Source organism: Mus musculus, chromosome 16 (genome assembly GCF_000001635.26).
Source record: "Mus musculus strain C57BL/6J chromosome 16, GRCm38.p6 C57BL/6J".
In the NCBI taxonomy this organism is placed as follows: Eukaryota; Metazoa; Chordata; class Mammalia; order Rodentia; family Muridae; genus Mus; species Mus musculus.
The window spans coordinates 36,490,133-36,505,899 of NC_000082.6; the positions used below are offsets into that span (position 1 = coordinate 36,490,133).

General features: G+C 45.2%; 1 protein-coding gene across 6 annotated transcripts in view; it reads right to left on the reverse strand.

Moving 5' to 3' along the window:
- Positions 1-452: 452 nt before the first annotated feature.
- The window catches only part of Casr (calcium-sensing receptor), a 71,557-nt gene continuing 56,242 nt past the window's right edge, over positions 453-15,767 (reverse strand). For all 6 annotated transcript variants that reach the window (XM_006521730.2, NM_013803.3, XM_006521731.4 and 3 more), the window contains 3 exons: positions 10,045-10,275; positions 7,458-7,581; positions 453-5,842 (listed from right to left, as the gene is read on the reverse strand). In XM_006521730.2, coding sequence (XP_006521793.1) covers positions 4,335-5,842; positions 7,458-7,581; positions 10,045-10,275 — 1,863 coding nt within the window. In that variant the 3' untranslated portion in view covers positions 453-4,334. The remainder of the gene's footprint in view (positions 5,843-7,457; positions 7,582-10,044; positions 10,276-15,767) is intronic.

Sequence of the window (15,767 nt, forward strand, 5' to 3'; positions counted from 1 at the left end):
ACAGTGATTAAATATTTATCTCTTAAAATCTTTTATGCAAGAGAAATTGAACACCAGTGTGCTGAAGCTACTGTGAAGTTTCTGCTGCTAACAGATGGGTTGAGCCAGCTTAGCTACTTGTTTTCAGTAGCCACAGGGCAACATGAGTCAGAACTCAGGGTTTACAGTTCCTACGCAGAGCTGGAGAGGAGAACACCGGCTAAGACTTGTTCCTGGGGAAGAGTGAGCTAGCTGGAAGGGAGGGTGGTCTCGGTGAGAGCAGGAAGGGAGGTGTGAGAAGGTGTGATGTCTTGAAGCAGAAAGGTCAAGAAAAGTCACAACCTTTGTCTTGAAAGCCTAACTCAGAAGCAGAATGCCTGCTTTTAGTGGAAAAGGCCCTGAGTTCAATTCCTGGCACAGAAAAACAGTCGATTCCTATAGTTGCTAAAACAAAGGACCACAAACTCAGTGGCTTAAAACAACACAAATTTATTATTATCTTACAGCTCCAGAGGTCAGAAGCCCTCCAAAGGTCTCACTGGGCTGAAACCAAGGTACTCTAGTTCTGCATTCCTTCCTGGAGACTCCCAGGGAAAAATCCGTGTCCTTAGTTTGTCCAGCTTCTAGAAACAGTGTGTATCCCTTTGCCTCTCCTGCACTTCCACACACAAAGCGATGGAGGATGGATGCTCTCCGGAATCTTCCTGACACTGATGGTTCCGCGGTTTCTTACCTTGCGGCTAATCGGAAAGAATCTTAATTGAATGAGCATCTTAGACCAGTGCTACTTTGACACAATCACAGGCTCTGGGTGCCATAACTCTCAGCATCTTTGGCTGAACGTTATTCTGTCTAGGCGCCCAGGTCCACACAGGCTTGTCAGCATTTTACCCCGCTTCTCACTCACGTGTGCGCTGTATACCCGCTAAAGTACAGGAAGTCTCTGCATTGGCAGGGTTGGGCAGCAGCAATAAGGGGTAACCTCTGTGAGAGCTCAGAGGGTTTCCTGGTCCCTGGGATGGGCCTGGAGGGAGCTGAAAGCACTTGCAGGCCTAGGAAGGGTCAGTTGTCTGAGACAGTAATCCATCCATGAACACCACCATAGATGCTGCTGTGGGAACTGGATGGAGAGATGTTGTTTCTGTAGTTTAGATATAATTTCTGAGGGGGGGTCCACACATTAGGAACTTGGCCCCAGTGTGGTCGCACTGAGAGTTGTAGCCTTGTGGAAGGACTTTTGGTCAATAGGTCATCTGCTTTTTGAGGAATTGAAGTGTTCTTATGGGGACTGTGGAGTCTTAAGAGTAAGTTGTTATAAGGGTAAAGCTGACTCCTGAATCACCCTCTCACTTCCTATCCTGAGGTGGAATCGTCCCTACCAGTGTTTTCCTGTCATTGTGGTGACCAGTGGGTAATTGTATAGTCTTGGCCCTTGAGTGGGCATAAGTATGAGTTAAATAAACCTCTTATCCCTATACAGTTAGCCTGCTTGATTATTCTGTTACATTAATAAAAAGTGAACTGCCACAGATATATTACAGGAAGCCAGCTTGGAGACACAATTACTGAGAGCCAGACAAGAGGGCTTCAGGAACGCTAAGAGAACATGCCCCTGGTCAAAGACCGTCACCTCCTTTATGCTACAACTCACCTGGAAAGAGGAAGGAAAAGAAAAAAAAAAAAACCAACAACTTCTGAACTGAACCTAAAAATATAATGTGAATCAGAAAACTCTGGATTTCCAGGGAAACCCCTAATTTGACTTGACTATAGCTTTGGTTGCTGGCCAAATAGGAATTTGAGATAAATGTTAGGTTGCTATAGAGACATAATGAGAATTCCTATCTACCTTTCTGATGAGGATGTTCAAAGACATTACTTGATGCGTAAGCCCCTGGCAAAATGAACACTTTGAGCAATGCTTTTCCTGCTGATTCTCAGCTTTCTTTCTTTTTTAACAAGAAAAAAAATCATGGAATGGGGATTATTTGCAGAAGGCGTGGTGTGCACTGAAATCAGACTAGTAAGGATGAATGTGTGACATTTTACTGAAGTTGTTTGCATAGTTTTGTGACAGGTTTTTGAAGTCATTAAACTTTTGGCTGCAGTTGTGTTATTTATTTATTTATTTATTTGCCAAGTGAAATGTTAGGAGTAAATCTTTACTTAGCATGCTGCCTTGCTCAGAGGCTGACAACAGAAGGCAGCAGGCTCTGACAGGCTGCGACCTTTCTGATTGGTGTGTTGGTGGCTCATGGGGACAGTTTTGTGTTCTGGGACAGGATTGTGCCCTCTACTGCACACTCTTTGTGCTCTCTACAGCACACTCATTGTCTTTATGGTCATAATGCCAACCATTACTTTAAAAATCCTCAGAAGGAAGTGGCCAGAGGAAGACTCTCCATGGACTGTAAATCTTAGACCACTGATGAATTTACATTCTATGGCTTGGTCTTGGCACAGTGTGGCTTGGCTTGGTGAAACCTGCTCTGAGAAATTATTAACCAGTGAAGGTGCTGGAGTTGGTACTGCTGCCACAGAAGCCAAACGCTGGGTTTGCTGGGGGTAGCATTTGGCTTCTGCTGACACCTTGACCTGGGACTCAGGAGTTTTGGACTTATTCTGAAGAAAGGTATTGTGATCAGTGGATTAGACATTAAAATCTGGATTCTTAGTAAGCCTTTTTGCTTTACCTTCTGTACTAGTCAGCTTTCTCTCACTGTAATAAAATACTTCAGATAATTGGAGAGAGAAAAGGGTAATCTTGATGCTTTGTTTATGCAGGTTCTGGTCCATGCTCTCTGGTGGGATGCTGGATGGCAATGGTGTGTCAGCCTGTGTCAGAGAAAACTGTTCATCATATGGCCAGGAAAGAGAAGAGAAAGAGAACTCGGCCAGAGTCCCATAACCCCCTTCAAAGGCACACCTCCCGTGACTGAACGATGTCCTACTAAGTCCCACCCCCTGAAGGCACCATGACCTTCAAAGAGGCCAATCCCAGGGACAGATCTGTTAACATGAGGACCTTTAGTGTCACAGTCCAAGCTACAGCATAGTCTGAGCAAGTGGAAACTAGTAATTACTATATCGCTAATCGTATTTACCAACCCTAAATGTGTATGATATGTTAGACACTGTGCTAAGGTGTGTACACATGCTTAACTCATCCGAGAGCCCCATGGGAAAAGAACCGTAGTTCCCTACTATACACTCAAAGAATCTGGGGCTTAAAGAGGCTGTGGTTTCTACCTTATAACCACCCATCTTGTCAGTGATCAAGCCAGAGCCTGAACTTTGGTCTCTGTCATCCGGAGTCTGAGGTCCTAGCAGTGGCCAGTGGGCACGTTAATTTCATTGCTGAGGGAACAGTGGCATTCACTGGGAACCACACTTTCTTCTGGGAGCTTATTCTCCATAGAGCCAGGTCAGGATTTGGCTTCATAAAGCCTTTAGCTCAGGGATAGGGCTTGGGGCATGATTAGAGCCATGGGGTCTTTGTAGGGACTGCATGGGCTCTGCTCACCAGGATGAGGGTACAGGATGGAAAAGGAAAACAGAACTCAATAATACTGCCTTATAGAATCTAGACTGCGACATTTTTCAGTTTATAATCGCCCATGGACTATTACAACAGAAGCAGTTTCTTAAGGATTACGCTATGTACATTGATATTAGTTACAGAGACAGCTCGTTGGGTTGAGTCAGTCCTTTCCCGGTGCTTGGAGGTGATACTTATGATCCTAAGATCTAAATGTGGCATTGCCTTCAGGTTCTGGATACATCCATGCATGACGTCACAGGAAGGATGCAGATGGAACAGATGTTACACAGTAGCAGCAACAGGGAGGATAAAAAGGCCACACTTCTTAAGGTCTTTATAAATAGGAGAGGACATGTCTGCCTGATGTCTTGCAAATGTACAGTTCTGTCCACTGTCAATGTGATAGACAGTCCTGGTGACTATCTGGCTTTTAGACTCAACTTTAATGGTGGCAGATCTGATGTCCCATCCATCTGTATCTGGACTGTGCCTCGGGGTAGGGATTTCTGGATATAAGCGTTTTTAGAGGGAAGCAGGTGGGTAGCTTATAGCCTTGCTTTCATCCGAGCTGGTGGTGGATGGAGCAGAGGAAAAGATTTCAGCAAATCCAGGTATGACACTGAGCTCTGGAAAACGATCCCCAAAACATGGCTCTTCTAACTTGTAAAGAGCCCACCAGTCAGTTCACTGTCATTCAAAGCAGTGCAGCCGAGTACAGGCTTTGATGCACCCACTATCCCTGGCTTCCTGGGAAGACCCATCCTTTTTCCTGGGACTCTAAGAAAAACTCTCAACCGGGTAACCTCTCCCTCCATTAGGAGTGCAGTATGTTTTCCGTCACAGAGCTACCTCCACCGCTGATGACGAAGCTCCGAGAGGTGGACATGACCAGAGCTGGGGACATTTCATCTGGGCTTTCTATTTCTGGCTGGTGGTCCCCCACCATTGGCCCTTGCAAGCCCGTCTCCTGAATGGTCATTTCTGAGTCCGCCTCTGCACACTGTAGGGGAAGCAGGGCCTGGTGTCTGTTCAAAGTGTCATTGCTCTTCTGGGCCTCCAGGGAGTTCTGGCGCATGGAGTTCCTGTGGGCCATAGCATTCTTCTGAGGCTCATCAAAGCTCAGAGAGAAGGTGACTGTGCCACTGCCGAAGATGACCTTCTGTTTGCATCTCGGCTGCTGTGGCTGTTGCTGTTGCTGCGGCTGGAGAGTCAGGGGCTGCTGCTGCTGTTCTTGCTGGGTCAGGGCCAGTGGTTGCTGTTGCTTCTGCCTCTCCGGCTGTGGGAACCGGTCTTCGCTGTTGCTTTTGCTGCTGATGGAGGAGGAGGGAATCGACCCAGTGGAGCCTCCGAGGCTGCTGGACCGCTTCCGGGAGATGTTGGGGCGGCGTAGAGTGGCGCGGGCTGCCACTTTGAAAGCATGAGCCGCAGTGCTGGAGCGCACCTCCTCGATGGTGTTCCGTGAAGGCTTGAAGAGGATGATGTAGACCTTGTTGAAGAAGATGCAGGCTAGCAAGCCAAAGCTGGCTGCCAGGATGGCGATCACCTCCACGGCAGAGACAAACTTGCCGTAGGTGCTGGCATAGGCTGGAATGAAGGAGATCCAGACGATGAAGAAGATGAGCATGCTGAAGGTAATGAACTTGGCTTCGTTGAAGTTCTCTGGCAGCTTCCGAGACTTGAAGGCAAAGAAGAAGCAGATGGCAGCCAGGAGGCAGGTGTAGCCGATCAGGGAGCCGAGCGCCATGAGTGAGCCCTCATGGCACGTGATGAAGATGATTTCGTCTTCCAGCTCGTGGTTGCGGTAGCTGGAGGGGGGTGCCGTGTAGAGCCAGATGATGCAGATGACAATCTGCATGAAGGTGCAGAGGAAAACCAGCAGGAACTGCAGGTTGAGTCCCCACCACTTCCGGTGGAAGCTGGTGGGTATTTTGGCCTCAAATACCAGGAGGACTCGATTGGTCTTCACCAAGATGCACGAGATACAAAGCACGAAGCTGATGCCGAAGGCGGGCTGTCGCAGGCGGCAGGTCCAGTCCTGGGGCTCCCCAATGAAGAACAGGGAGCTGGAGAAGCAGCAGAGGAGTGAGAAGAGCAGGAGGTAGGACAGCTCTCGGTTGGTGGCCTTGACAATGGGCGTGTTTCGGAACTTGATGAAGACGCCCAGCACAAAGGCGGTCAGGAAAATGCCCAGCACCGCAAAGAGAGTGAGAGCGATTCCAAAGGGCTCAGTCCACGCCAGGAACTCAATCTCCTTGGCAATGCAGGAAGTGTGGTTCTCATTGGACCAGAAGTCATCCGGGCACTTGTCACAGGCACTCGCATCTGAAAATGACCAGTGCAGACTCAGTTACCATGTGGCACAGTCAATGTAAGTGTGCATGTGGAGGGGAGATGTGCTCACTTCGTATTTTACTTATTGATGGTATTATTATTGCTATGTTTTACTATCAAGAATAAACTGTTCCCTTCCCCAACAATTGTGGGATGGTCCATTTCTTTTGCCTGCAACCGTTTGTAACAGATAGTACCTTGCATCCAGAGGTCAAACAAGGCCCCACACTGTTTTAAGTTCTGTCTGACTTATACAAAATAAATAAATGAATAAATAAATAAAAGTAAAAACCGAATTAAGTTGTTCATGTTCGAGGTTTTCAGGATGGAGTTGTGGGATGCAAACGGATAATAACATGGCTGCAATAGTGAGTTTTATTAACACTGCTACTATCTCTCACACAGCCTGGCTTATTTTGGATATGTGATAGGCTTTGTTACCATGCCAGAAAAGATGTCCTTTTAGATGAAGGCATCGTGTTCCTTGCATGTGGCCAGTCATATCTATGTTCTGAACTTTCCAATGAGAGAGACCACATATTTAGCTAGATCAGTGGCTCTCAACCTTCCTAATTCTGCAACCCTTTAGTACAGTTCCTCATGTTGTGGTGACCCTCAGCCATAAAATTATTTTGTTGCTACTCCATAACTGTAATTTTGCTACTGTTATGAATCATAATGTAAGTATCTGTTACACAGGATATGCCACCACCCCAAAGGGGTCACAACCCACAGGTTGAGAACCATTGCTCTAGATGATGAACATTTACTAAGTTGTTCTGGCCTGCCAGGCAGTATGTATGCAGTTTGGAGCATGAATGTTTTCAGTTAGAGATTTTGAGATGGGATTCTGGCCATGCTATTTGCTAGCTGCTTAACTTTGGTCATGGTTAGTTCTCCAAGTCCCAGTTTCCTCACTCCTAAGATGGAGGGAAGGATGAGGCCATTATTGTGGTCAGGCTGAAAGAGAATGAATTATAGCCAATATGTATCTAGTACTTCCACTGTGCAAAGGTCAAAGATATATATATATATATATTATATGTATATATCTTAATATTAATTTGTTTAACTCTCACAGCCCCATAAGGGGTCTAATTGTGATTCTCTTTCAGAAGAAGTTGAGCCTGGGCTGGAGAGATGACTCAGTGGTAAAGAGCACTTGCTGCTCTTGCAGAGAACTCATGTTTGAGTCCAGCACTTGACATGGCAGCTCAGAGCCATCTTTAACTCCAGTTCTAGGAGACCTAATATTCTCTTCTGACACCTGTGCACTTGTGCACATAGACCCAGAGACAATCTGTCACAGCCTTGACTCTGAAGCTGGAGCAGATGGCACTATGTCCACTTAGGGCCACGGAGCCTTAAGAAAAGGGACACACTATTGGACGGTAGGGTTGGAGGTGGAGAGACACCTGGGATATTAAAACGATACCCATGAGGCCTTTCTCTTCGCCTCCTGCCCAGCGGATGCAATGCTTAAGAGTGCTTTGCCTAGAAGGCCAGTGGCTCTAAGCACCAGCTCTGTCTTGCTCTCCCATGGGTTTTGCTGACCCCCGAGGCAGCCCAAGTCCTGCACAGGGTGTGTGAGGGGCTGATCCCTTACCTGTCTCACCACTGTACTCGCCGTCAGGACACTCCACACACTCAAAACAGCAGGTGGGCTCTCCCTCAATGATGCCCTTCCTGGTCCCTGCCTGACAGTCCCGGCTGCAGTTGGAGAAGGGCACCTGATGGCAGAGAGCATAAAAGTTAGAGGTTTAGAATTGGGGCATCAAGGGAAGGTCTTACAACTCCCTTGACACGGGCCAAGTGAGGAGTGTGGGTATAAGGACTGGTGTGGCCAACTCTTGGCCATTCCAGATAGAGAGAGAGCCGGGCTCCTTGATCCTGTTTCTTGTAAAAGCAGTAGGTGGTGAGGACAAGTGTGGACAGACTTGATGGTTTGAATCAAATGCACACTGGAAGTCCTAGATTCTGCTTGATCTCAGTAGCAACTTCAGGAGATTTGTTAAGAAACTATTAATATATAACTCAGAATTAAATATACAGGGTATTTTTGTAGTTGCTTCTACAAATTTTTCAGAAGTGAGTTTGACTCCAAGATTTGTTGGATGCCTATTGTGTGCTAGCTTTTAGATCACATTTTGATAAAATAAAAATGAAGTTTAATTTATAATTCTGTCAACTAGTTAGGGACATAGATGGCTATATTTATAAGGATTATCTCTATTACACATTTACTAATGTTTAATCCTGCTATGACCATAGCCTGATAGAGGACATTAGGATTACAGGGAACTGTACAGGAAATAGCTTCCAAGGAGAAGGGGAGATGGGTCACACCCCAATGACAGATAATGAGGACACATGATAAGCTGATAACACAATAGCAGCTCCAGTCATTTGAAAAGCAGACAACAATGTAATTAGTGGGCATAGGAGTTTAACCTGTGGAATCCCAAAACCTCCATTCTGAGAAGGTCCTGACACAGGCTGTAATTGAGGTGAGGACTTGCTCCTTGTGGATGAGATTCACTGTCCCAGGAGACCTCCCCATGGTGAAGCCATCCCACAGACCAGGAAACAGCAAAATAATAGCAATTTGGCAATAAGAACAGGCTGACTCTTCCTTTGGTCATATCAAGAAAAGTAGTTCAAAATGCTCAGCAGAAAGGCACTACAAAGAGCAATGTAGTGGATCTCAGTCAGACTCCCGGGATGTTGTAGACGATGCCTGGTCCTGAGGCTGCTTCTGAAGAGGGGCTGGGGCTCTGCATCTTGCTCTATTCTAGCAGCCTCGTTATGCTTTTGTTGCTGTGAGAAACACCAGGACCAAAAACAACCTGGGGAAGAAATGGTTTCCTTCCTTTAGGCTGCAGTTCATCATCAGGGAAAGCCAGGACAGGAACTTGAGGCAGGAACTGAAGCAGAGGCCATAGAGGGGTGATGCTTATTGGCTTGCTCCCCCTGACTTGCTCAGCTTGCTTTTTTATGCCACTCAAGTCTACCTTCCCAAGGGTGGCAACAGCCACATTAGGCTGGGCATTCTCTCATTAATCATTAAATCAAGAAAATGCTTCATAGACTTAAACACAAGTGAATCTGATGGAGCATTTCTTTTTCCCAATTGAGGTTTCATTTCTTTTCCAGATGATACTAGCTGTGTCAACTTGACAAAAAAAAAAAAAATCTGAGCAGTACATTAGCATACAGCCACCCAGAATGCTCAACATATCCTTTGTCTTTCCTTAATGAGTATCTTCACTGAGTAGTGAACTTCTGGCTATTATTCAGGCTTTCACATATGGGCAGGACATCTTGGCTAGAGTCATAAGCATCTTCCTCTTGGTTAGGGGGGCTCCCAAAGTAGAATGAATGGCCCTTTTGATTTTTGTGTGGGTCAGCCTGGAGCTATTTAAATGTCCTCGATCTAAAGCACCCAGGTATTTTGGACTCACATCCCTACATGGCTAATGGAGATTGGGGTGGATGGTAAATGCTATCAAAGATTATCTCATGCATGCTGGGCATTTAGCATCCCTGAACCCCAAATGTTGAAAGCCATTATTACTTCCAAGTCACTGTGACAACCTAAAAAGCTACCCTTTTCATCTCAAACTTGAATCCCCTATACAAGGTTGGTAGGACGTCTCCTTCAGTGCCATTTGACAGCCACTGACCTGAGAGATATTTGCTTAAACATTTTGTTCTGGTTGGGGGAAGTAATGCCTGAGAAAATTTATGACTAGCCAGGGAGTCAAAAGCATGGTCAGTCATGAAGCTCAGGCTCCTGGGCTTCCTCTCATCACTAAAACACTCTTATAGTTCATGGGAACCCTGGATACCCAGAGCTGGGGAACTTAGGAAAAGACATTATCCATAGGGCTGGAGAGATGGCTCAGCAGTTAAGAGCACTGACTATTCTTCCAGAGGTCCTGAGTTCTATCCCCAGCAACCACATGGTGGCTCATAACCATCTATAATGGAATTCAATGCCTTCTTCTGGTATGCATGAAGAGAGAGTGACAGTATACTCATATACATTAAATAAATAAATAAATAAATAAATAAATAAATAAATAAATAAATTTTTAAAGAGCATTATCCTAAGGGCCTGCGATGAATCCCAACACCTTCCCAAGCCAACAGTTCCCTGTCTATAATGCTGACATGGTGCGTTTTGCTCATACCTCTCTGGAGAACCCACTCCACAAGATCTTCCCCTCATTGATGAACAGTCTTTCTCCCTTCTTGGCATACACATTGTAGTACCCAACTTCCTTGAACACAATGGAGCCGTCCTCTGGGGAGAGGTGCCAGTTGATGATGGAGTAGTTCCCCACCAGGTCACCGCACTCATCGAAGGTCACCTGCTCCCCCATGTTGTTGGTGAAATTCAGGTGCCGTAGGTGTTTCAGGACCTAAAGAGAACAGAGATGAATGAAAAAAAACTGTGGACAGCTACTTGTGGCTATGTTGGTTGTGTGCTGTGAATATCTCATTCCAGCAAGGAAAGAAACATGAAACTGAAGAAGTGGTCTTCCTCTACTTTTCCTTGCTGTGCCTGTGGTAGCTCTGGTAAGCCATATGCTTTATTGACTACCCACAATGTAAGTGGTGTAAGAAACACTTTTTTGAAGATAGGGAGGAGAAAAGACTACGTCTTCCCTGACCACATCAAATGAAAGCCTCTTTAGGTTCATCATGACCTTGTAAAACCTTGACCAGCAGGGCCAGGCCCTTCCTGGTATCTCCTATGTCTTTGAGTCTCTAGAGATGTCTTGCTGCCAAAATTCAGTGTGGAGTAGAAGGAACAGAGACACTGTGGGTGGAGCCCTGGGCACCACTGTTGACAGTCAGGACATATCCTTGAATTTATTCAAGATCTTAGGGGTCAACAGAGGCCTTGCACACACACAAAAAAAGCTAGTAATTACTATTACATATGAGTCATCTAAAGTTTTAAATATTGTTTTACTGCCTTTGAGGCACGGTCCATAGTGTTTCATACTATTTAACCACAAAAATAACATGAACGCCTGTCCCACTCCCCCTGTTTGTTTGTTTGAGACTGGGTCTTACTCACTGTGTAGCTCTGGAACTCACTTTGTAGATTGTGCTGGTCTTGAACTTAAGAGATACAACCACCTCTGCCTCCTGAGTGTAGGGATTAAAGGCATGTGCCACCATGCTTGGCTCCACTCCCCATTTTATTAATTGTGGTACAGAAAATTGAAGCACTTTGTCCTGGATCATAAGCCTAAGCTTGTAACACCACAGTCTGATGCAGTCCTGTTCTATGCTACAGAGGCACCAAGTGAGCAAACAGGTCCAGTCAGGAATATGACGCACTCATTTCCACGGTACCTCAGGAACCCCTGTCCCTTGAAGGTCCCACTTTCCTGCCTGAGGTGTCGTGAGGCCTGGTTGGGTTAGCTAAAGTGTCTCAGCTTGAGCACTGAGTCCTCTGGCCTATGGATTAGAGGACATCTAGAGGTGACATCCACTTTCATAGATTTTTTTTTCTTTTGTTTTGGTGGGAGCATTCATATGGTTTTGCCACATAGGCCAGGCTGGCTTTGAAACCACAATCTCCCTGCCTCTGTCTTCTGAGTGCTGGGATTACAGGCACACAACACTATGCCCAGCTTATTGTTATTTTAAAAGTACTTAAAAATCCAGTATCTAATTAGATACTGGGAAAAAGTTTAGTGTAAGTTCATATGGCCATGGGTTTCCTGGGCCACGCTGACCAGTTCTTCACAGATATCTGATGTGTGTCACAAACTATGTCAAGCCTTGCTGGCCTGGCCAGGGCCCCAGGAGAACCTCACAGAGCTGATGCTGCTCCTTAACATATTCTTGCATTGATTGAATTTTAAAATTTGCATCTGTTGTAAGGACAGAGACCAGGAATGGCCTGCCTGCATTTACTCATATGAACTCAGAGATGTTCGGAGGCAGAAGTCCACGGTGGAAACCTGCTCACCTTCAGGCATGTTCCTGGCTGCTTCGCCAGGCCTGCTTTTTATGGTCCACTCTCTCTCTCTCTCTCAGTGTCCTTACTGCTCCTATGGATGTCTTGGCTTTTGTTCCAGGACCTTAAGGAACAGGGCATGTTTCTTCCACACCAGCCAGTTCTGCAACCAGACAGAACCATCCTCAAACCTAGTGGGGAATGAATCCCACCAAGGCGTTGTGCCTCTCATTTTCTTCTGAGCCTTCCCTAGTGGACGTCAGTCTTTGTCTTCATCATCTTTGTCTTTATTTTTACTTATTTCTTCAATCAGTCTTGACTAGAAGGAGTCACATGTGCCCCCTTTTAAGAGTGCACCTGCCTTTCCTACTTTCCTTTACAAAAGGCATCTCTGTGTGCTCACCTTCATCGTTCCCTCTGGAGCACACAGCTCCCTGGTCTTTAACAGTCTCCGCCTGCAGCTCTCAGAACTTCCCTCTTCTGACCCTGAGACCTCTGTGTTATGGCCATAGCTCCTCCCACTTCTGGCTGAGGACACTTGGCTCCTCTTCTGGCTAAGTCTAGTTGGTTCCTCCCACTTCTGGCTGAAGCTACCTAGCTCCTCCCACTTCTGGCTGAAGACCTTTCATGGCTCAGATGAACATTCTTCAAACTTCTCTAGGAAGCTTCCAGCAGCCCCTTTCCTCAATCTCCTATGCATGTGATCACTTTATCATGGAAGATGCTACGGTTGCTACTGCCTTTTCCACTTGCCAGCTATGGCTTTGCCATTAAAGGAGATTAGAAAGTGTCTATGAATATAGCTCCACTGATGCCTCACAACCCTGTGGATTCCTTTAATACACAATGAAACTGAACATAGAAGGCTAAGCAACTTGCAAAAGTCAGTTGGTAAAGGTTAGGGCTGGGATATAAACATGCCTTTCTGCTGCTCCACACTGCCTCCAATAGAACTGGTGCAGTGTCCAAGGTGAAGGGGTCAATACAATTTCCTTATTAAATGAATTAAAAAAAAACATCATTCTTATTTGAAGAATCCTTCGTGTGTGTGTGTGTGTGTGTGTGTGTGTGTGTGTGTGTGTGTTGACTGGGTTGCTGATTACCTACAAACCTGGTAAAGTGCTATTTGGATGAGACATCTAATGTGCTTCAGAGGGGGCTAGCATGTGAGTCCAGTTAGCCTGGTGGGAAAGAGCCACACCTTCTGTCAGTAGACACCATGTAACCTTAGCGTGATCATAGAAAACAAATATGGACAGTAACATGGCCTCTCGCCCCAAGACTGAGGATACATTCGTCTTTTGTTGGATGTCAGTTCATGCTCTGGACCCTAGGGCTTCACCAACAGCTGTGTTCCCAGGATCTCAGGATTTTATCTTTCAGCTGAGAGTTGAACTTTTGACTTCTCTAGTTATAAGGTCTTCCAGCAGAGCCGTGCTACTGACATCCTGTGTCCCTAGCCTGTAGACTAAGGACTTCTCATCTTCCAGAAATACACATATGTATATCCATAGCCCATTGTCCTGTTTCTTTGAGAGCTCTGAATAATATCATATGTAATAGGAAAACTAGAGCCATCAATTTCTTTCCTCTTGTTTAGGTTTTGTGGCTCTTAACACACTGTACTGGCTGGTTTTATGTGTCAACTTGACACAAGCTGGATTTATCACAGAGAAAGGAGCTTCCCTTGAGGAAATGCCTCCATGAGATCCAGCTGTAAGGCATTTTCTCAATTAGTGATGAAGGGGGAAGGGTCCATTGTGGGTGGTGTCATCTCTGGGCTGTTAGTTTTGGGTTCTACAAGAAAGCAAGCTGAGCAAGCCAGAGGGAGCAAGCCAGTAAGCAGCACCCCTTAATGGCCTCTGTATCCACTCCTTGCCTCAAAGTTCCTGCTCTGTGTGAATTCCCTTCCTGACTTCTTTTGGTGATGAACAGCAGTATGGAAGTGTAAGCTGAATAAACCCTTTCCTCCCCAACTTGCTTCTTGGTTGGTCATGATGTTTTGTTCGGGAAATCAAACAATGACTAAGACACACAGCAAGCAACCGACAGCTTCTCTTCTCTCTTAGGTCCACTACCCTCTACAGTGTCCAGGAGTAGGGACAAAGATGGGGACAAGAGTTGGAATGATATTATTTCATAACTAGCTGATTACCTTTCGCATAGACAGATAATACAAACCAACGAACATCACTGGCTTCAGGTGTGTCATTGTTGGTTCTGGCTGGTGATTTCAACCATGTTCCTAACATGGAAGAAGGATACACCCCAAAATCATATCCTCAAAGTTTTCAAGCTTCCACTAAAGAACTTGCCATGCTGGATTTTTATACTAGGGGTTTGGCTGAATCTGACTGCAGCCTTCTGCGCTGTAGCTTTCTCATTTGTCCTGCAATTGCCCTGAAATCCTGTTCCACCCCCACCCCCCACATAGCTTTCTAGTGTATTATAAGTTCACAGAACCTTTAGATTGCACCAAGGAGTTTAAAACCCTGATCCTGCCGACACCGGTGTAAGAAAAATGCCTGCCGAGCCTTAAATTAGTCTGAGATAATCAGGTACATTCTGCAGTAGATGAACCCACTATTCTCTTAACAATTTTTATTTTTGTTTTGAATGTATTAATATTTTTCCTGCATCCATGTCTGCGTACCATGTGTATGCCTGGTTCCTCCAGGAGGCCAGAAGAGGACATTTGATCCCTTGGAACTGGAGCCACAGACTAGTGAGAGCTACTATCTATGTGTTGGGGATCGAACCCAGGTCCTGTGGATCAGAGCAGCCAGATTTTTTTTTTTTTTTTTTTTTTTGGTGTGAATGTGGTGTATAGGCATGTGTGAGTCATCTCTACACCCATCTAAGTCCCATCTCTCATTTTAAATAACCAATGAGTTAAATGTATGTGTATGGATGCTTTGTCTGAATGCATGTCTGTGTACCATGTGCAGAGGCAGGAAGAGGACATTACATTCCCCGGAACTGGAGTTAGGGACAGTTGTGAGCTATGTGGGTATTGGGAATTGAAACCCAGTTCTCTGGAAGAAAATTGGTGCTCTTAAACACTGAGCTATCACTCCAGGCCCAAACTCATCTCTTTAAGCATCCTTAGTCGCTCTTTTGGCATACGGGCTTGTAAGTTTTATATTAGAGCACTTTATATTCTGCATAATACTTTACCTTTAAGTCACATAACGGGGAAGAAAGAAGTGAAAATCATTTCACATTTAAGAGTCTTTACATTGATTATTCCTGGCACACACAAAAACATTTCTTTCTTTTTTTTTTTTTTTGGCACTGGGATTTGAAGCCACAAACCTCATGACTGCTAGGTAAGTTCTCGCCCACTGAGCTACAGCTAGTGAGGGTATGGGGAAAAGGGAACCTCTCTAGGCTCCTGGTGAGAATGTAAATTAGACTAGCCACAATGACTGCCAGTATGGAATTTCCCCCAGAGAGCTGCAAGAAGAACCACCATATGACCCTGCCTATGGATGCAATGGTGTTTTAATCAGCCATAGGTAAGAACGAAATTATGTCATTAGCTGAAAATGGATATAAAAGATGATCTGATTAGGCAAAATCAGCTTGATAAATATCACGTCTTGATTTTTTTTTCTTATTTGTGAATCCTAGATTTTATACAGATACATAAATCTCATCTATAAAAGAGAAGTGAGATTGTCTGGGAAAGAATGGGGATCAGGAGAAGAGAGAAAGGGGAAGGTAAGGGAGGGTGAATGTGGTCGAAATTCATGCCCTATTTGAATAAAAATGTCTTTATGAAGCTCATCACTATGTGCAATGAATATGTCAATGAAAAGCAATTAACATAAAAAAGTATTTAGGTATTTTTCCCAGAGAAGGCATCCTTTTGTTTTTAGAATGCTAAAAATGATAATTCCACTGAAAAAGAAAATGTGAGGTTCTTCTTTAGAT